This window comes from Akanthomyces muscarius, chromosome 3 (assembly GCF_028009165.1).
Source record: "Akanthomyces muscarius strain Ve6 chromosome 3, whole genome shotgun sequence".
In the NCBI taxonomy this organism is placed as follows: domain Eukaryota; kingdom Fungi; phylum Ascomycota; class Sordariomycetes; order Hypocreales; family Cordycipitaceae; genus Akanthomyces; species Akanthomyces muscarius.
Genome location: NC_079243.1, coordinates 1,352,815 through 1,373,176, shown reverse-complemented (window position 1 = coordinate 1,373,176; position 20,362 = coordinate 1,352,815). Strand labels below are relative to the sequence as shown.

The following is a 20,362-nucleotide window of genomic DNA, read 5'->3' as shown; positions in this document are numbered from 1 at the left end:
CAAGAATTTGTCCCGCCGTATGAGCAGCCGGACTTGAGATGGAGTGAAAGCACACTCAATTCCTGTGCTAAAGTCTAACTAAACATACATGATTAAAAGAAATCCAAAATGGGCGAGAAGAAGAGTTTATTATCGACCGCGCTCAGGTCAACGAAAACTTGCATCCTAAAGATCTGGAAGGACAAAATTCCACCCTGAAGGAAAATGAAACGCCGCCGTTGCCTTCACGTTTGGCAACCATGGAGCGACGCCTCGTGTTTGTTTTTCAACACCACCTGCCCCTATCTAGCCGAAGTTTCAATTGCAATAAGAGGTTTCAAACTTTAGACTTTCGGCTCTTTTCTTAACACTTTACACAAGGAATTTAGGCGGTAAACTTGAGAAACGTCAGCGTCGATGTTGGTACAGGGTAAGACGGCATCACGTGGGTTGGCGTTCAGCGCGATCCATTAACGCGTCTCGCCAAACACGTCAAGCTGCGGAGGACAAATCGATCGCGATAACTCGGCAACATACTGCCTGCCGGCGAACCATTCACGAAAATCCGAAATGAAAATCGTCAAAACATGTCCTACGCTGTAGGGAAGCCCCAAGCCTCGTCGCCCACGAGCAACGACGGCCCGCCATCCACAGCGACCGTGTACGATTTCATATGCCTGTTCACACACGACCTGCGCCGCAAGCAGAAGCGATGGCAGGATGGAAAGCTCAAATACCACAGTTTCAACAAGAAGGTGATGGTATACGATGACCGCGGCCATTTCGTCGGCGACTCCCACTGGGATCAGGAGGGCGATTTGGCGCCCGGCGACGAGCTCTCGCTGGACCGAGGCATGGCGCTGGTCCAGGTAGAAGACTGCACGGGCGAGAAGCAGCAAGACTTGACCGAGCTTCTCGACAAAAGAGCACGAGAAGTGGAAAAAAGACGACAAATTGCGGCAGCCAAAACGCGGCCAGCACAGCGGGGTTCGCTGGCTGGCGGGGCGCAGCCGCCGCCTCAGCATCGACCGCATCTCTCGCTGAACTCCTTGGTGCAGAGTCCCGGACCGGTTGGCCGCGCAGCCATACCGGCGCATTCCCCGTTTGAAGCTCGACAACAGAGGCTACATCAGAACCAGCCACCGAACGCTGACGCGCAGCCTACGGTGTCAGCGCCCCCAGCCAAGAAGCGACGCACCAGTACCTCGCCGCCGAGCAAGGCCGGGTTCGCAAGAAATCTGTTTGGAACCACGTTGAATCTATCCTCTTGTCCCGGGCCAGAGCTATTAGCCGCCAGGGCGCGAGCGCTACGGCAGAGGATGCTGTCACAGGCTGAGGCTACGTCGACACCTCAGGAAGACGAAGGGGTGGAAGAACATATACCTATGCAGAGCAGTCCTCTGTTTGTCCAAGATGATGCAGATGCTACGCCTTCGAGACCAGCAAAGGAACAGCGCTCGACGTTACAGCCTGTAACACGACATCCGATCGCCAGCGCACGCTCGGTGATGAGAGAGGCGGAAGAAGTAGGCAATCGCAACACGGAGGCGACGTCTGATAAAGAGGACAATCTTGGGCAAGAAAATGCCCCCAAGAAGCATACAAAAGAGACAGGAAAGCAAGCCCATCGTACAGCGGCCGTGGACCTGACTACACAAGATGCGCACCCAGAGGCGGAACCCGTAATACCAGAGGAACCTCCCAAGAGGAAAAGGAAGGACAAAGAACCATCGCAATCACTTAAGCAACAGCAAACAGAAGACCGGCCCGACGAGTCACGGAAACAAAAGCCTACTGTAACACGACGCTCACCTTCGCCCAATTTGATGGGTATTGATGAGCCTGACGACGTTGAGGCGGCACCGCGTCATCGCAAAGCTCCAAATGAATCCCAGCGCAAGAAAAAAGAACGAGAAAAAGTAGCCCAAGAGTCACCAGCCCCGGTGCGAAGGGAACCGAAAGCGAAAGAGCCGAGGACAACGTTACGAATGCGATCGAGACAAAAGAGAGGCTTGCTCATGATGCGAGAGCCAAGCCCACCACTGCCAGAACTGTCAACTTCAATTCAAGAGGAAATTGACGATAGAGTCGCCAAGACGCCGTCTCCAGAGCCATCTGTTCCTCCACCACGACAGGTACGATCGGCCTCGCCGGAAGAGGTGACAATCCTCAGCTCGGCGCCGCCTGTCGAGGGCGTCCCGGAGCCCCCTCCTGTAGACCGCATACCAAGTCCTGCGCTGCCGGATTCAAGCAGCGAGGATGATCTTCCACAACCGTCGAAGCGCCGAACCAGGAAACGCAGGACATATAGCCCTCCTCCCGAGCCAGACGTCAGCGAAGAGGAACCAAAGAAGAAAACGTGCCGAAAAACTACAAAGCGTACTGCCTGCGAGGACGAAAATCCGGATGCAGAGCAAGACCCGCAGCCTCGGAAGCGACGGACTGCGAAGCGCACCGCCTACGACGAAGAGCGCGGGCTTGAGCCCGACCTAGTCAAGGAAGAATCAAACAGGAAGACGCGTCGACGGACCACGAAACGAACTGACAGCGAAGACGAAGACTCCCAGGCAGAGGAGGATCCTCAGCCTCGAAAGCGACGAGCTGCGAAGCGCAGCGCGTACAACGAGGAGGTAGGATCCGAGCTCGAAGAAGGGGAAGGGGAAGAAGTAGAAGTTTCGGCGAAGCAAGGCCCACGGATTGCAAAGTTGCCTCGCAAAGGTATCCGGAGCAGAGAGATTCTCGGGTACATTGCGCAGGGTATTGAGACGATGATTCCAGGTCCGTTCGCTTCTGGTTCATTTCGGCTCGGGGGGCCGCCTGTGCCTGCTGTTGGTATCGCAGTGCCGGCCGAGCCTGCAGCGGCTGTACCAGTCGAGCAGGCTGCTTCAGAATCTTCTCAAATGCAGAAAAGGCCTGCCAAGCCTGTAACGGTTGCCAGTGCGCCAGTACCGATAACCGCAACATCAGTCGAACCGGTTCTTCCAGCATCATCTCCGATGCAGAAAACGGCAGCCGAGTCTGCAATGGCTGACACTGCATCGCAAACATTACCCGCATCGTCAGTTGCGCCGTCCCCTACGGTAGCTTCCCCAATAGAGGAAAAGCCAGCGTTCTCATCGCATCCCGTTCCAGAAGTAGCCGCTGCTGCCCCTCTCGAGGAGGTTGTCACGACTACGATCAGCCCACTAGAACCATTACGACCTCAAGCTGTTGCTGTAGTCTCAAAGGCTGCCGAGGCGACCACCAGTATTCAGGAAGTCAGCACAGAGCCAGGCTCTCGTCGAAATGCTACCACTGAAGCACCCCCGCCAGCCGTGCGATCCAACAGCTCAAGCAACGCGATTGCACCCACCACGGCCGAAGCTAACGAGACGAAGCTGGAGGCTCTGAGCGCGCCCGAGATTTCTCTCGCAAGAGTACCGAGGGGCACGACTGCGCAGGCATCAGAAAATGCGGCGCCTTCCGAAATCGAAAAGAAGCCAGACATTGTCCTTCAAGCACCGGTGCCTGTCCCAATTGAGGTATTGCCGACTTCAGAAAGTATGTCCAGCGGCAGCGAGACGAACCAGGCTGGGCGGCCGCGCATCGCCAACCCAGCTTCGCGAGGCAAAAAGGCGGCCCGGCGGGAGGACGCGGCGGGGCTGGCGCCGCAGGTCATGGTGCCGTTGGAGCCCGTCCAGCCGGTCGTCGCGCGCATGATTAGCACCCGTCCTGGCGGCGGCGCTGGTAGGGGCAGGATCGCTGCGGCAGGTCCTCTGGCTTTAGGCCCCGTGGCACCGCCGCCGCCACCACCGCCTGCAGCAGCGGGCGCTCCGGTTGTCGCGAAAAAGGCTGCGAGTATGCCTGGGTTTACGTCGGCGAGCGGTGGGACGTGGAGTCGACATGCGCATGATTTGATGGGAATGAATCGGCCGGAGCGGGGGAGATTGTGATTTCTTCTTCTTCTTTTGCTGTATATGATTTTTAGCATGGCTGGATCGACCCGTCACATTTTTTTAACGAATTTATGCAAATGCAATGAGCCAAGGCGTATATATCCCGTCTCGCAGTTCCATCGATTGCTTCTCTAGACGGCCCGTATGACTGCTGTTTTATTAGTGTAAGCCGGCCAGCCGCTTCGAGCAGAGTTGGCGGCGGGGCGAGCGGTCTGGACCCCAGGCTATGTCATGTCACTTGCCCACCAGCGTACTCGTAGAACGGCGCTTTTTCGAACTGTTTCTGATTGGTGACCAGTGCGAGACCTGGGGTTTATCCAACTTTTACCCAATTCGGAAAGGGCTGTATGCGTGTGTTTCGGTGGTGTCGTGCGCGGGACTGCATGGATAGACGATACAAGCATGGTCGCGCTGGAACTGAGTTTGTAGGCTTATCACTCACATCTGTGAAATGAGGCAACTGGCACCAAGTTCACCTGCATCCAACATGGATCAAGCTGTGATCGTGATGTAGCACGAGCGAGTGTAAGCTGGCTCATATCCTGGACAGGATGACGTGCAGGGTAGGTGCATGTATACACAGTGTCCGCCGGCGGCAGGCCAACAGAGCCAAGCTCGTGGGCATCTCGGAGCCGGGAAAAGGGCGGTCGCGCTTATATCTGAAAAAAGGAGAGACCCTGGAAGGATTCGGAGGAATATCGACCGTTGCTAACAGTTTGTACTTGGATGAGGCATGTCGTGTGCTGTTAGTGCAAAGCCTGGTAAGATACTCTGGAGGCAGCCGTAAGAATCAGGCTGTGGCACGGCTGACAGCCACCACACTAGCCGCAGTGACTCTGCCGCCACAGAGATTTCAGTGAGGCTTGCTGCCGTCTGCCATGTACCCTCTGCGTCGGACACTATCACGATTGAGCGCCAGTCTCGACCAAGACGCAGAAACATCTCGCCGAGAGTGCAAGTCACTTTCGATACAATCCACCCGCCATCATGATATGCCCCTGGCCATTTCCATGCATGACGGCCCCTAGACAATCAAAACTGCGGAGGAGGCCATGATCCCTAGGGACGACTAGCGCTTCCTATTCAGGCTCGCCGTTGAGTCACTGGCGGCAGGCTGAGTTTGATGGTGCGTACCGCTGGCCAATAATGGCAGCTCGTTCTCGCCGAAGAGGACTGGTGGGGTTTGTGCGAGGTGGGGTGCGGAGGACCAATGGAATGCTCGCAAAGACTGACCCTTGCTGTATTGCGAGGATATGATTGGATAAGGACGGGACGAGGCCTCAGATGCGCTAAGCCTAGTTGAGCACGCCGAAAGAGTCAGCCTGTTTGGTGGTGGGCTCAGCCAGCTCAGCCAGCTGCTCTGCCAAATGGCCGGCTCTTGGCCTGCAAGACGCCTGGCGACACCCTGATATCCCCTCCCCTCCAGCACCCGCGCTGCACCGCCCACCGCGCCATCGCAATCCCGCATCTCGCTACTGAAATACCTGCATGACTCCCCTCGGCCTGCGCCTCAGGTTTCCCTCCTCCTTCTCTTCCTTTCCGCCCTACTCTCTCGCCCACTCTCCCTAACCCCCAAGAATCTGAACCAGATTTCCTAAATTCCAGATCTCGGCAGTAATTGCGTCTCTGCTACGCTTTACTCGATCTGACGACCCCCAACGACAAACAGCCTGACCAGATCCTCTTTTCAAGGCTCGCGCAGACTCCATCACTCAAGTCTTGCCCATCTCACTTTTCCGACATTACCACTCAAGACTACTCAAGTCTTTCAAGAACCAATAGCCTCTAGAAACAACCCAATTGCAACAGTCGCATTGGTACCTGGCTAGATCCGAAAATTCATCGCCCCATCTGCTCCCAATTGTGAGTATCTACGCTCGCCCTCGTGCTGGCTCAGGGCTTACAAAACCGAGCAGTCTGGCCGCATCCTCTTCCGCCAGTTTCCTCTTAAAACTCACCAACCTGGATTATTATATCAGCACGGCCTCATTCGCACCATCCAGCATGACTTCTTCTTCCGCTCTTCCCCAGGGTTTCTCCATCTTCCAGCCCACCCTCGGCGCTCAGCTCCAGTTCTACCCTGCCGTCGGCACCCAGGAGCTCGATGAGCTAATACACGCCCATCTCGTCGGCCCTGCCTCCTCCCAGGAGAAGCGCGCCACGCTGGCCCTCGACTTTCTCGAGCACGCCCAGCTGACGGGCCAGAACTTCAAGTTCTACGCCGTCCGCGCCGTTGCTGCCTCGCCCGCCACCTCGGCCGCGTCCTCCTTCAACACATCGCCTGCCACTACCTCCTGGGACTGGAGCCAGAACTCGCGCACCGCCTCGGTGTCCTCGCGCTCCTCGCAACATCGCGTGTCCAAGCCCACGAGCCCTGCCTCGCGCGTGCGCGCCACCGACTTCTCCAGCATCCCCGGCATGAAGATCATGACCAAGGACGGCCTCGACGTCACCAACTCGGCCTCGCGCGGCTCCAAGACCAAGGAGCAGCGCGACCACGCTCACCTGATGCGCATCATCAAGGCCTGCGATAGCTGCAAGCGCAAGAAGATCCGCTGCGACCCCAGCCACAAGAAGCGTGGTGCCGCTTCCCCTGGAGCGCCCGCCGCCGCCGCAAAGGTCACCAAGAAGGCTCGCACAAACTCCCCTTCGGCAGCATCACAATCGATATCTCCACCACAATCAGTATCACCGCCGGTCCTGATTGAGGACTTTGGCAGCTTCTCCGCCTCTCCCTTTGATATGGACGCCTCGTTCAGCTTTGACGCCCTCGACACCTTTGCCCCCGCCTCGGCTGCTGCTGAGCCCTGGGATGAGTTCATTCAGTACCCACCCATGGGCCAGGCTGAAGACTACGATTTCTTTGCCGATCCCGAGAGCTTCCTCTCGTCGCAGTCCTCGGATGCCGACATGTCCGCATCTCGTCTCTCTGTTGCGGCCACTTCCCCTCGTTCAGGAGCTCCTCCTGGCCGTGACCCGGATAGTGGGCGTGCAGAGTCTCACACGGAGCTGCTTGCTGGAGCGGTCCTTTCCGCGTCGGTATCGGCACAGCTGCCGTACGAGTCGCCGGACTCCGCTGGCGACTACACCGACTTCAACCTGTACTCGCCTGGATCCAGCTTCTCCGAGGATGAGCGTATGCTCGACATTGGATCGTCGACTTCTGGCCTGTCCACGCAGAGCATGCCGTCACCAGTTGATTCACCACGTCGACCTCCGAATGCCGCGTCACCAGATGCTGGCACACATGATGTCAGCGCTGATGATGCGGCTCAGCAGCCTCCTTTTACCAGGGCTGAGGAAACCGGCCCATCGGATCGTTCCGATGTACGGGACGCAACTGCGGGTGGTGTTGCTGGTGCGCTGAGCGTACTGAGTCGCTCCGACGTGGTTATGCGCACGAACGAACAAGGACAACTAATAATTTGTTGTCCACCGGGCACCATTGTGGTCAACAGCAGTGGCCAGGGCTCGACCAACGCCGGCCTAGCAAACGTGAGTCCAATCCCCAACTTTACCCGTATAGCCAATCCGCCGCGACTGACTTTTTGGAAGGTGTCTACTGTCGATGACTCTAGCAACTCGTCATTCTATATACCACGTGAACTAAGTGTACGTCTAACCCGCTCCACGCACCACTCGTCAGCGGCTAACCCCATGAAGGAACTGGCAGTTGCATCTGTTTCCGCCGGCACGGGCAACGTAGACGCAACCGTGTCTACGTGGCTCGACCACGGCTCGGGCGGCCAGACTCCCGAGCTTGCGACCCCGATGGCTGCGTCGACCCAGAGCAGCCCGACGCAACTGGTCGGCACCGTGGAAAACAGCCAGCCATCGCGCTTTGTTCATCGAAACACCGACCTTGCCCAACAACAGCCACCGGCTGGACTTGCTGCAGCAAGCGACGGGCTCGACGTTTCGACTGGACTTGCTACTGGACTTGCTTCACCCCTTGCTTCTGCTTCTCGCCCTGCAATTGGACTCGACAATCTCGCTTCTGTACCATCCACTGGACCTGCCAACGGATTCGCAGCTGCATCGACCAGCTCGTCATCGGCGTATGTGTCATCTTCTGGTCTATCTGCTGTTGCATCACCTGCGCTTGCTCAACCCCTCGTCGATATTGTCGGCGGGTACGTCTCTGATGAATCTGGGTCGCTTTCTTCTCCTCACTCTCTGGTGCGGGATAGCAGCTCTGGAATCTCTGCTGGCGAACTTGTTGACGCATCAGCATCGGCACTTTCGGATGGTGCTCATCAAGCAACATTCGACGCTGGACGCAGCACGTCGGAAGCCCGCGTCTCTGCCACGTCGGATCTAGGCAACGAATCATCCAAGTCGGATGACAGCCCATCGGGTGCCTCTGACCTCGGTGACAAGTCATCCGTGGGTCAATCGACACCTGATGACAGCCAATCCGTTGCCTCGATAGCGTCGATGAATGGGTCTTCCTCATCGCCCTCGGCTGCAACGTCTGCGGGACGCTCTGTCCTCGACTCTGAGTCGGCCTTTGACGTATCCCAGACTGCCGCCTCGACGATTTCCCAGCGGGACACGACTGGCATCGGAAGAACTCTCCAGAGCCGCGACGCCCAAGACAACGTCACCACTGCCGAACTGGCGGTGATGATGCAGACCATCCTTGCCCGCACGCTACTTGCTGCCGCCTACACGCAGTCGATGGCTTCGTCGCCTGCGCCAAGCGTCCGCAGCAGAGCATGCCGAGGATCCTCGCCGCGTGCCCGCGACCTGCTGGCCGCGCGTGTGCCGGCTGTCTGTTAGTTCTTGGTCCCGCGGCTGAGTAGATGCCGACGCACAGGTTGCAGGCGTGGTCGGTGTGGGTGTGGTGGTTGTCGTGGTGTTTGATACCCTTAGCGTTGCGCTGTGTTTTGCCTCGTTTTTTCCTCGTTTTTCAAAAGTTGATTTTGCTACAATTGTTTTTACTACGATTTTATTTATTCTCCATGTATCATTAGCATCAGTCGTGGCGTGCATCTGGCCGAGCGGCCGCTTTTCGTTTGAATCCAACAGGGACCCTGGTCCCATAAAATTTATCAATGCATCTCTCCCGCGTATCTCGTGCATAATTAGTGGTGTGGTGTGGTGTGCATAATCGACCACGGTGGTGCAAATCTTATTTACTGAGCAGCGATTCTTGTTGTTCGCATCGCGATGAACGCCTTTTTGTGCCACCTCGACGTGGGGTGTGACGTATGATGCAGCCAGTACCAATAGACGAACAGTTCAGCGAGCGCCTCACTACCTACCTACTGAGTATACATGGCCACTGGTCGATGTGCACGAGGCTTAGCAAGCGAAATTGGCCATCTGCGCGACACAGAGTGCAGCAAACCAGGCCGTGTCACGGGGTGGGTCAGGTGACCTCTTTGGTGCTCTCGCTCGTCCCAGCGGGTTGGTTTGGCTAAGCTGGCTGGCTGGCTGGCTGACTGACTGACTGGCTGGGGTCTGGCTTTTTCTTGGGGGCAGCAGCTAAAATATTTGCCTTGGCCTGTATCCGTGCTATTGCAACGATAAACCACCAAGCAGCCTTGGCCACCTACGCTCTCTTCTTTTGCCTCGTCGGTACGAAGCCTGTCGTGCAACTTGGGGCCTGCGACGCGGAAAGACATATATTCATCAGGCGCACAAGGGGAGGACGGCATGGGCCGACCGCCTTTTTCGTGTCATTCCAGTTTCGACGGGATTGTGCTGGGCCAATCTCTATAATAAAGGGCCGTTTTCCCTTTTTTTTTCTTCCCGCCCCCCAATCTTGGATTCCGATCAAACTTGACGCAACAAAAAAGGCTTTGGGGAAAATCTTTCTGAAACAATTTTTTTTTCTCAGAGGTAGTCCTGCGAGAACAAAAAAGACTTGTCGCCCACGGCACGTTTAGAGCGGCTTTGGGGTGCTTGTTCTTTTTCTGATCTCGCGCAGCAGGGCTGGGTGCGTCTCGATAGAGTTTTTTTCCCGACTCTGCGCTTGTGCTCTTTTGGATGCAAGTCGCCTGACGGCACGTTGGGTTTCAATCGACATTTTTTGCCATCGATTTTGAATTGTTTTTGAATTGTTTGGGCATCATATTCGGCGAGTTCTCACGGCAGCTTTCAGAGGGCGCGCGCGCGCATCACTCAGGTGTTGTAAGTGAGGCAACACAAAACATACGGGCCCAATCAGCACCAAATTGGACACGCTTGCTTGGCTGGAATCTGCCTCTCTTTCACCAGAGACGCGACGTCGCACAATTGTTATACAATTGCTGTTTTTCTTTTGCCATTTTTTTCTCCCTGGATACTTGACACAGACGGGTTGACCAGGAGGGCACTGGTTTGAGGTAAAAAGAAGGGCTGGGAAAGCAAACGCAGCTCTTTCTTTGGTATCTTTGGAATATAGTTTCGGACGCAGGATTGGTTTGGAAGAGGTCAAACTACACGCGCCTCCTTGTCCATTTTCTGGTTTCATTCCTTTTCGATTGATTCACGGCTTGCACAGCCGCAATCATGACCAGTCTCAAGTCACTGAAGCTGAGTGGCTTCCGCAACACGCTGCGGCGGCTCCTGCGCAAAACGCCGCCAGCTGGCGACGGGTCTGGTGGCTCCTCGCCAGCTGGCAGCCAACAGCTCGACGGCAGCTTCCCCAATGGACAGGCAGAGGCAGCAAACGGAGCCTCGTCGTCAAAGGGCCTTGTTTCACCGTCGCTGAATCAGCTCAGCACGTCCGCTGCCACTGAGAATCACGACGACTGGTCCCAGGCTTTAAATGGTGACTTTTCAGACATTGTCAAGTCGCATGCTCACGACGACAAGGCCGACATCCTAAGGAATACAGACACAGACACAGACGCTGCGCAAGATACCACCACACACAATCTCATCGCCACACCCGATCCCACCATGGCTCCCCCTCGCCCTCTGTCAGAACAGACGCGGCCTACGCAAAAGGCTCCCGCCGCCTCCTCACACCTCTCACAGCTAGAGGAGAACAAGGAAAATGTACCCCCCGAGAAGCTCGTAGACTCTCTCGCCGGCCTCAAGATTGTCGACTCGCCTCAAAAGGGCGACGCAGTCACAAAGGTCGACGTCGCGGCGCTGCAAGAGGCCGCTGCCGCTGAAGCACAGCCTGCAATTGACTACAGCTTCCTCAACGACCCCCTCATAGCCGCTGAACGCGCCCAGCATCTGCGATTTATCGGCGAGGCATTGGATATGGTACGTGATTTACCATGGCTTCGCTCGCATTGACCCCCAAGCTAACAAGACAGGCCCGCCTCGCCCTCCAAATCAACGAAACACCTGTCGGCTGCGTCTTGGTCCACGACGGCAAAATTATTGCCAAGGGAATGAACGCCACCAACGTCACCCGCAACGGCACTCGCCACGCAGAGTACATGGCCCTCGCCGCCCTGTTCTCTTACCCCAACAAGGACGGCCCGCGTACCACCCGCCTCAAGCCCAAGCAGCTCACGGACAGAGAGGAGGCGGAAAGGGCTGCTCGCCGGCAGTTGAGCGAGGAAGAGGCCGAGTCCGAGACAGAACAGCCCGATGCCGTCCCGGAAACGCTGTCCACTGACGTACCACCCCACGAGGGCAACGAGGACGGCAAAAAGGGACACCTCTACCCATATGGACAGAAGATACTCGACATTGAGCGTGTCCACAGGTCCATTGTCTCCGAGAGCGTTCTCTACGTGACTGTGGAGCCCTGCATCATGTGCGCCTCGCTGCTGCGCCAGCTCAAGATCAAAAAGGTCTATTTCGGTGCTGTCAACGACAAGTTTGGAGGCACTGGCGGCGTATTCAGTCTACACGCCAACTCGCTGCCTGTTAGAGAGGACGGCCAGACGGCGGCCGCGCATCCCATTGCCAAGCCCATCCAGCTGCCTGATGGCACGGGAGGAAGCCTGGGTTGTTCGCATCCGCCGGGCGGGGGCGACGGAGGTAATGTCGAGCCGGGGTACGAGATTGAAGGCGGATGGGGCCGTGATGATGCCGTTGCTCTGCTGCGGCGCTTCTATGTCCAGGAAAACGGACGAGGTGAGCATGAACTCATATGGTGACACTCTGCGAATATAACTGACAGGAACAGCCCCGGTACCCCGAAAGAAAGAGGGACGAGCTGCTCGACTCGCTGCTATAATGGGGCAGGACGGTGTCGAGGGAGACGCCGATGATGAGACGGCGACACCTAGTGAGGGTGTCGACACGAACGAGGCGGGCGATGACGTGCGCAAGCCGAGCAGCGAGTCGAGCTACGACGATGCGCAGCCGGACATGGATGGCGACAATCTTTACGACGCTTGATTGGAGTCTGGCGTGGTAGCTCGGTACGGCGACTTGGCTTGAGAGTGGCACGGCTGTTTGGCATGGCGGCTTGACACGGTGGCTTGGCATGGTAGCTTGGCATGGTGATTCTGGCATGGCATGGCATAGCACTGTACGATACTGATTTCCTAGAGGTACCTAAGAACAACACTGTATATTATGACCATGGACAGTTCTTTCGCTTTACATTGTTAATTTCGCGCACATCGCCCTCGAAGCTGCCGGACCACCCATCTCATAACAAAGTAGTGACCATTACTCGCCAACACGCTCGTCGGTACAATCTTGTCCTCCCGCACCGTCACCTCCCACCTCGTCCCCGTCGCCTCACCAACTTCATCCCACAGCCTCCGCCAGCTATCCTCGCTGTACACGTACAAGTCCTGCCCAAGCCAGCTCTTCTTTTCAAACCCCTCTTTGCCGCCGACCTGTCCGCCCGTCATCAGACCCTTTGCCCCGCCCGGCGCCAGCAGTCCCACGAGCCTCTTGCCAATCGCCACGCCCTGCTCATAATCAAACAGATGAAAAAAGAGCGACGCGCCGATGATGTCGACTTTTCCGACGAGCTGGTTCAGAGCAGACTCCGGGTCGAGAATGTCGGCGGCGATGAAAGACGAAGGAGGGAGGCGGTCGCGGTCCCGGAACAGGGCGTAGCCGAGGGACGCAAAGTCGAGGTCGAGATCGGTGCCGTGGAGGGATGACGGGGGCGCGCCGTCGAGGATCAGCTGCCGCAGCTCCTGGCCGAAGCAGCAGCCGACCTCGAGATAGGTTGCGCCGGAGGAGGTGAGGCGCTGGAGGATTTCGCTGTAGCAGGGGGTCTTGCTGACTTCAATGTCGAGGAACTTGACCATGCCGATGCAGGGATATGCAAACTGGAGATGAGTGTCAATCGCCGCTCGGGATTACTGTGATTTATATAGAAAAACCGTACAATTGAAATGGCACGCTCTCTCTATGGGAGATCGTCAGCACCTTGGTTGGAGGCTGGAGGTGAGAGGAGGGCTTACAATGTCCTTGACGTGCTCAACTACATCACCGGGCGGGATGCCGCTGTACCTTTCCAGAATTTCTCGTGCTTGCGGGTTGACGTCGTCAAATTCAATGTACCAGTCCTGCTCCTTGGCCTTGCGGACCACCTCGGGGTCTTGCGCGGGACGCATCTTGACCAGACAATGACTTGAAATCGTGGCGGTCATAAAGCGACCAAAGGAAATCGGCAATGCTGACCGCGCAGGGCTGCACAGGCCTGGGGGGGGGGGGGGGCGCTTCTTATTAAACTAAGCCATGCCTATTAGTTTCAAAAAAGTCCAAAGTTGCAACGCCAAACCCCGCGCTGCTTTCTTGTCGCCGCTTTGCCAAGACAGGCAGCAGAGAGACGTCGTCATCACGAGCATGGTGTCTTGGTTGCAAAAAGAAAAAATCGCGACGCCCGTGGCTACTCCATGGAGCCTAGTTCACCAATGACGCGGGGGGTTTGGTTCATGGTCAACTACTTTGAGGTGCCCAGATGCTACGCCAGGGTCGCATCGAAGGTCGCCCAAGGGACGCTCAGACACTGGTGGTGACAGCCACATGATCCGACACATCCGCGGGGTACAAAGGATCGCAGTCGACAAGGCTCCGACACGAGAGTTGAGTTGGCCAGACCCGCGGGTTAGGCACTTGCTTCAGACCAGGCTGACGGGAAATGCGCCGGTCAGGCCGCGGAAATCGCCAAAGCTCACGTCACGAATCGACAGTGCATCGGCATCGCACGCACCATAGAAATCATGCGAGTCAAGTTTAAAGTAATTACAGGGTATATTGTTATCGTAAGACGATTTCCAGGACTCGTACTATAAACAGTCGCATATCGACATCTCAACTTTTGCAACGTCATTCCACCATCAGCCTTAGTGCCACGTCGCCGGGCCAAAAGTACCATTCCCTATCGAAAGGAGAGACGACTGCGCGTCCTCAAGACCACCTCCATCAATGGTGTTGCCGACAATGTTGACTCCCCACCAGCTAAGCTCCACGGGGTGGTACTGTACAGCAAAGAAGATAATGATGCCGCAGAAAGCAACGGCACCAGTCATACCTGCAGACAACAGGTAGTTGTACTTCTCCCACCAAGCAGTCTTGTAACGTCTGAGGTAGTACATGAAAGCAGCCGAAATGTACAAGCCACCGGTAAAGAACGACAGGTTGTTGGGGGCCCAGAAGAGGAATCCGTTCATGATCAACGAAGGATGGATGTTCTTGAGCAGAGACAGAGGCTTGAAGACGACCAGGTTAAGGGGGGTGTAGATGGCACCGGGCAGGGCGTTCTTGGCGGCGTTGCGGACATGGGTACCAAAGCGCTTGCCAGTCCACCAGAAAACCGCCAGTAGGAAGCCGAGCAGGAAGCAGTATTTGAGAGTAGGATAGATCTGCGAGAAAATGCGAGCAGGGCCAATAGCACCCCACACCACTGACGCAGAGAAGTAAACCCGCGAGCCGTTGGCGCAATTGAACTTGGACTCCTGCTTAGGGTCGCAAATGTGAGGAATCTGGGTATCAGCGAACTGGACGACAGCATACGCAATGAAACTGCAGACAAAAGCGCTGAGGACTTGACCGCGGTACATCGCACGAGGAGGCAGCTTGGCGTAGAAACCCATCTTCTGGTCGGAGATGTAGTTGTCGGCTTGACCGTTGATGTTGTAACCGAACGCCTTGACGAACATGAGGGCTTCAGGGTGGCCAGGAAGGGCGTACCCAACAATGAGCTCAGTGACGACATTCAACCCTTCAGTGGTACCAGATATGGCATACAGGTAGGACATGGGGATAAGGAAAACCAGGTTGAGACCAATGACGAAGAAAATGGTCCAGACAGGGGTATCAAGCTGGGGCCATTGGGTCAGGATGATGATGGAGAAGATGAAAGAGATCAGGGCAATAATCAAGAACCACCAGTCGGGAACCTCGGGGTACTTGCGGACCAGGTTCGTCAGCGGGTTGTCGAAACCGTCATAGATGGACGTCTCGGTCTGGGAGATGTTGTAGAGGTGGCGACCGCTGTCACCGAGGCGACCACGCGCAAGAGAGCCGAGAGACCTGCTGACACCGCTGAAGAAGCGAGTAGTGACTTCGGCAATAGACGCGCACATCGACTTGGTGGCGCGCCAAAGAGGGCGCCAAGCATCAAGGAAGATGAAAACAAAGGTCAGAGGGTAGAAGGCGAAGAAAGCCCCATACAAAACCAGGTTTCCGGCACTGTAGAAGGCAGGAGAGTACTCCTCATAGGCGGTCCGGTTGAGGGTACCGGTACCAGGGATGACAACGCGAGAAATGTTGTAAGACGCACCCGTGTTGTCAAAGATGCCGGAACTGTTGATGGGTAGGTATGACGTCCATTGGACGTTGCTCCAGTACAGACCGATAATGCAGAGACCACCAATGATGGTTCCGATGTACTGCTGCAAAGTGACAAAGAAGGGAAAGACCAGAGGCTGAGAGTAAACGGACATATAGTTCCAATCAAAGGTAGGAATGGGGTTGAAGCCCAAACCGGCCTGGGAGCCAGTGATGATGTTGAGGTTGAAGTGGCGGGGAGCAATCCAAGTCATCCAGGCAAAGGTGCTCAGAGCAGGAAACAGATAGCCAGGAATCCAGTAGTACACAAACATGGCGGAGAATACGATAAAGAAGAACTTGTATCGTGAGATGGACCAGCCATGGAGGGTTTCACGCTTCTCAGGAACGAGCAGGGCGCGGTTGAGAGCTAGGGTGGGCAGGACGCTAGGCCAAATAGCCTCGACAGGATAAATGACAAAGCGACGCAGCAGACCAGAGAAACCAAGACCCATCATCTGGGTGGCGAGGAGCAGCAGGATGCTGTAGGCGGGAGTGAGCCACTTGTCGCCATAGTAGACGGTCTGTGTCTGAATGTTCCAGAAGCAGTAGGCAGAAGTAGATCCGACATTGATCATAATTGTGGCCAGCATCTGCTCCTTGTAGGACCAGGGACCGGGGTTCAGCGAGACACGCGAACCGCCCCAGTTGAAGCCCCAGTCGGGAAGGATGTATTGGAAGGCGATGCCGCAGGGGTACAGCAGGATTTGCGCGACAGCGGAGGAGAGGGTGATTTGAGGGTAGCGCGAGTTGAAGAGAGAGTTTGTGAACTGCGAGATGACGGCCCAGCAGAGACCGAGGAAGACGGCACGAGGCGTTTCGCAGGGCATATTCTCGTCGTCTGTCGGGGTAGTGATGGCGCGGACCTCGGCGTACGGAGAAAAGAACTTGTTGACGGCAGTCTCCGTCTTGAGCTCCGTCTCCCACTCCTCGGGGGTCTGGCCATCAGAAGGGCCGTTGATGAGCTTCTGGAAGTGGACGCGGGTGGTCTCGCTAAAGTTGTAGTCGTACTTGTGGTACTCGAGCATGTCCGTCAGGATCTGGCGGCACTCCTCGACGCCCAGGACCTCAATCTTGGTGATGACCTGCTCAATGTCGTCCATGGGAGCCAGGCCGTCGGCGCCGTCGCCGCGCTTCTCGGCGAGCTGGTGCACCTCGGCGTCCACCTCGGCATGGTGGCGGGCAATCTGGTCCTTTTCGTCCATGGTTGTTGTGACGTGAGCTTCACCGTCCCCAATGGGGTCGTTGATGTAGGGCTTACGCTCAGACATGTTGGCAGATGCCCCCTTGGCAGCTTCTCAAAAGTTGCGAAGCTTGGAAGGTCGTCTGAGACAGGTAAAGATGAGAGATGGGATGAAAGAGAACAAGGGATAAATCCAGGTAAGAAATGCGTCTGGGGACTGGGGATTATTATACATGCATCGTAGGGTCGAGCGATGCTACTACTACTGCTACCATGCCTCGATACCACCCCCCATCTTCCGCCCAGCTGACAGGAAGGCACAAATGCCGGCCGGGGAGATCCTTTGTTGAAGCGGCGGCAGGAGGTGTGCGCATTGTGACAAGACGCCACGGAAGGCGGTGGTGTGTGCACGCCCAACGGAAAGCCTCGTAAACAGCTGTTCTATTTGCAATCTCACCTTCCCAATTGAAGCAAAGGTTCTGCACTAGCAACTAGTTTGGCTAGCGACGGGACTCCGAGGAGCTGATGGCGCGGGCGGCCTGGGTGAAAGGCAACAAGGCAAATCAATCTGCCCCAGCTGATTCTCCTACCGGAGTCGCCTACACACAACCAATCCAGACTTGGGCCCGGCTCGCACTAGAACTCCTCAAGTGGCAGGGGGAGTGTGGGAGAAAGCTGGGGCGAGACCACGAGATCCACGCGCGGATTAGACGCTACTGAGGACGGACACAGGGCACTTCGTTCAGCACCGCTCTCTGCTATCAGGAGAAATCTCCCAAACGGGCGAGGCGGCCGATTCGTTGCGGCATTGCGGACAAGAAAGTGGCGGCAGGGGCCTTGCATATGCTAGTTATCTACGGAGCTGCAAGCCCCCGCGCCCTTGGCTTGAATGGGGGGTTGGCGCTATACAAAAGTTCTCTACCTGCTTTTTCAAGCCTAACTCGTCCCCCGGCACCCGGCACAGGCGCTGCCAAGCCATGAGCCTCACGACTGTTTACGGGACGGTCGGCATGGCGGCGCCACCACGCACTGGCAGTTGCGATGGAGGCTGGCTGGCTGGCTGGCTGGCTTGGGGCGCCGCTGCGACGCTCGAGCAGCAACTGCACGGTTACCTGCTGCTCACTGACTGACCGAGGGTATTTGCGCGTGTCAGGTTCTCATCTACTGATAGTGCGCGATATGCCTTGTGGAGAGAGTGGGAAGGGCAGAAACCACTTTTGTAGATACGACAAGCGCTGTTGAGATGAGGGGATAGGGTTGCAGTGAAGCAAACAGGCCGTCGAAACCTCCACGCCACAACGACTCAGATACCACGCGAAAGAACTTTAAGCCGTTGCAATTGACACGAATGCTCTGTTCCCCCCTGCGAACGTGTGGGCCGTGCGGTGAGACTCATTCGCCAAAACGTGTGACTTGAGCGGGCGGTTGCCTCTTGTTCATCAGGCTGCACAAAACCCCAGGTTCGTCAACAGTTTCCATGAGGTAAGTCTTTGCTGTCGTATCGCAACTGTGAGCGAAATGGGGTCCCTAGTTCCAGGAGGCTTCCAAAAGTTCTTTTCCAAGGGGGACCTGAGACTCCACGGTCGCGCCGGACAAGTTCCTTTGACAAATCAGCGTCGTGATTATCTCGAGTCAAACCGACCCTAGGCCCGAAACGGGCGCATCCCTCCCAAGCTTCCCCCACAGTCCCGAGGTGGTGCTGATGCCGTCCACCCGTGCAAGATTGCAAAAGGCCTGGCGGTGGTATGCACTTTCATCTCAGCCTGATTCTGCGTTTCCCCCCTCTGACAGGTGCTTGATCCAGTAAAACGGTTCTGCAGCTCTCCAATGAGCTGTCACGCACTCTGAGGCTAGAACAGAAGTCCCTCTGGAAAAAGAGAAGTCCGTTTCGCATTAGCTCGCGGCGCTACAGCAGGCACTGGGCCCCAATCTTCGTCAGGCTATACAGTTGTGAATAAGGGAACTTCTTCAAACTGCAGCCCAGGCGATTGGGCTACCCCAAAGCTAAGAGGGCGCCATTTTAGCCATAACGCCTCGGCGGCCATTACGGCCATTTGCCTCGGGAATGCCAAGCAAAAGTGTTGTGTGATGAAGGCGCAACGCCAAGTACGGGATCGAAATAGCACTGACGCCAAGCGATGTGCAGCTGGGGGCGGCGCTGCGGGCGGGAGCTGGGAAATACCATGCCGCTAATTACGCAAGAATTCAGAGCAACAGCCGGTAATAATTGTCCGAGGTGCAGCCACGGCGTCGCCATCACGCATCTTTGCGCGACAAAGAGACCGCCACTTTTCTGCACTCTCTTGCACAACTCCTGAAGCTTATCGACCTCGGGCCATTCTTGCCACAGCGGTGCCGCCGGCATCGCCCCCTTTTGTTCGCCCTGAAGGCCCTCAGCTGATTGTGCGTCGCGGGCGTTGCGCCTCTAGGTTCTAGAGCGCCACCACTAGAACTTTTGCATGGCGCGCAATTTTTAAAGGCACATGCAAGCCAGGGTAACAGCAGCTAACTACGTTAGTCCAGGAAGGGACCGGGGTGTGCTCGACGCCCGTCAGCTTGCGCTAACTAATCCCCAAACGAAGCCTCCGGGGTAATAGCCCTGTAGGACAAAGATCCTCACGACGCCCCCGTTGCAACCTGTCCAATCGCCAAGCCGGCCTTGGCAGCAAATCACCCTCTCAACTCCACTCTTACTCGGCAGAATTCCATCTTTGTTGATGGCGCGTCTCTCGTTGGTCCCGGAGTGTGTGTCCAGACTCGTGACTTGCCCGAGGACGAAATCAGCTTGGGCATGCACTGGATGGAAAAATTAGCTTTCCGCGGCACCACTGGTCCATTTTCTTCGCTAACGAGAAGCCTATTTTTGTCATTGTGTCTCACTTCCGGCCATTGGCATGCAGTTGAGCGCCACCACCGTCCCCTCCTTTCAATGTGACAATGGTCGCACACGCAGCCTGCTTTGAGACGAACAGAAGCATATCCCGGATCCGATATATCCGCGTGGCTGAAAGTCTGCTGAAGCCCCGTTTCTCGTACCACGCGAAAAGCAGCTTTTGCAGTCTTTTTGTGTGACAGCCGCGAGGATCTACGGTGGCGACGAAAACTTTTCCCTCGCAACGGACTTCACCTCGGATTTTTCGACAGTCGAGCTCTCCCCGTAAAACAAAGGCTCCCCAGAATCGGTCTACTTGCAAGGGTCGCGTGGGAAGCGAAACGTAACGTTGGCAGCAATGCGTGACCTCTTGGACATGGAGACTTGGCCTCGTCTAGCTCAGCTGGTTATCTGGGGAAGAGCCCACAAGATTTTCCGGGGCCAGATGGCCTCGTTACTCTTACGAGATAGTAACAGAGCCTCATTGTGCCTAGGTCAAGTAAGTCGTCCTCAACGCCATTCGGTGGCTGGGCATCGGCTGGATTGGGCTCGCCGGCAACAAAGAGGCGTCGATTATCCGTACTTTTTACGCAATGGTAGCATTTCGCGCATTTGCACTTTTGCATTTACACAATCCAAAAGTTCAATTTCAACTCCAGAGAGACATTCAATAGTTACTCCAAATTGTCGAGGACT

The 20,362-nt window shown here is 56.2% G+C and overlaps 5 protein-coding genes across 5 annotated transcripts; 3 read left to right on the top strand and 2 right to left on the bottom strand.

Annotated features, from left to right (window-relative positions):
• Positions 1 to 566: 566 nt before the first annotated feature.
• Positions 567 to 3,871, top strand: LMH87_001741 (uncharacterized protein; the record flags this gene model as incomplete). Its single annotated transcript, XM_056193066.1, has 3 exons — positions 567 to 2,757; positions 3,043 to 3,705; positions 3,810 to 3,871. The coding sequence occupies 3 exons, from the start codon at positions 567 to 569 to the stop codon at positions 3,869 to 3,871; spliced, it is 2,916 nt and encodes a 971-aa protein (XP_056050142.1).
• A 1,189-nt stretch (positions 3,872 to 5,060) lies between these two features.
• On the top strand, positions 5,061 to 8,696 carry LMH87_001740 (uncharacterized protein; the record flags this gene model as incomplete). Its single annotated transcript, XM_056193065.1, has 5 exons — positions 5,061 to 5,095; positions 5,724 to 5,777; positions 5,831 to 7,409; positions 7,470 to 7,526; positions 7,578 to 8,696. The coding sequence occupies 5 exons, from the start codon at positions 5,061 to 5,063 to the stop codon at positions 8,694 to 8,696; spliced, it is 2,844 nt and encodes a 947-aa protein (XP_056050141.1).
• Positions 8,697 to 10,412: 1,716 nt separating this feature from the next.
• LMH87_001739 (uncharacterized protein) lies at positions 10,413 to 12,212 on the top strand (the record flags this gene model as incomplete). Its single annotated transcript, XM_056193064.1, has 3 exons — positions 10,413 to 11,120; positions 11,174 to 11,945; positions 11,998 to 12,212. 3 exons carry the CDS (start codon positions 10,413 to 10,415, stop codon positions 12,210 to 12,212), a joined length of 1,695 nt encoding a protein of 564 aa, XP_056050140.1.
• Positions 12,213 to 12,424: 212 nt separating this feature from the next.
• LMH87_001738 (uncharacterized protein) lies at positions 12,425 to 13,393 on the bottom strand (the record flags this gene model as incomplete). The annotated part of the gene is made up of 3 exons (XM_056193063.1): positions 12,425 to 13,105; positions 13,165 to 13,185; positions 13,241 to 13,393. The coding sequence occupies 3 exons, from the start codon at positions 13,391 to 13,393 to the stop codon at positions 12,425 to 12,427; spliced, it is 855 nt and encodes a 284-aa protein (XP_056050139.1).
• Positions 13,394 to 14,125: 732 nt separating this feature from the next.
• Positions 14,126 to 16,882, bottom strand: LMH87_001737 (uncharacterized protein; the record flags this gene model as incomplete). Its single annotated transcript, XM_056193062.1, has 1 exon — positions 14,126 to 16,882. One exon carries the CDS (start codon positions 16,880 to 16,882, stop codon positions 14,126 to 14,128), a length of 2,757 nt encoding a protein of 918 aa, XP_056050138.1.
• Between the last annotated feature and the right edge of the window lie 3,480 nt (positions 16,883 to 20,362).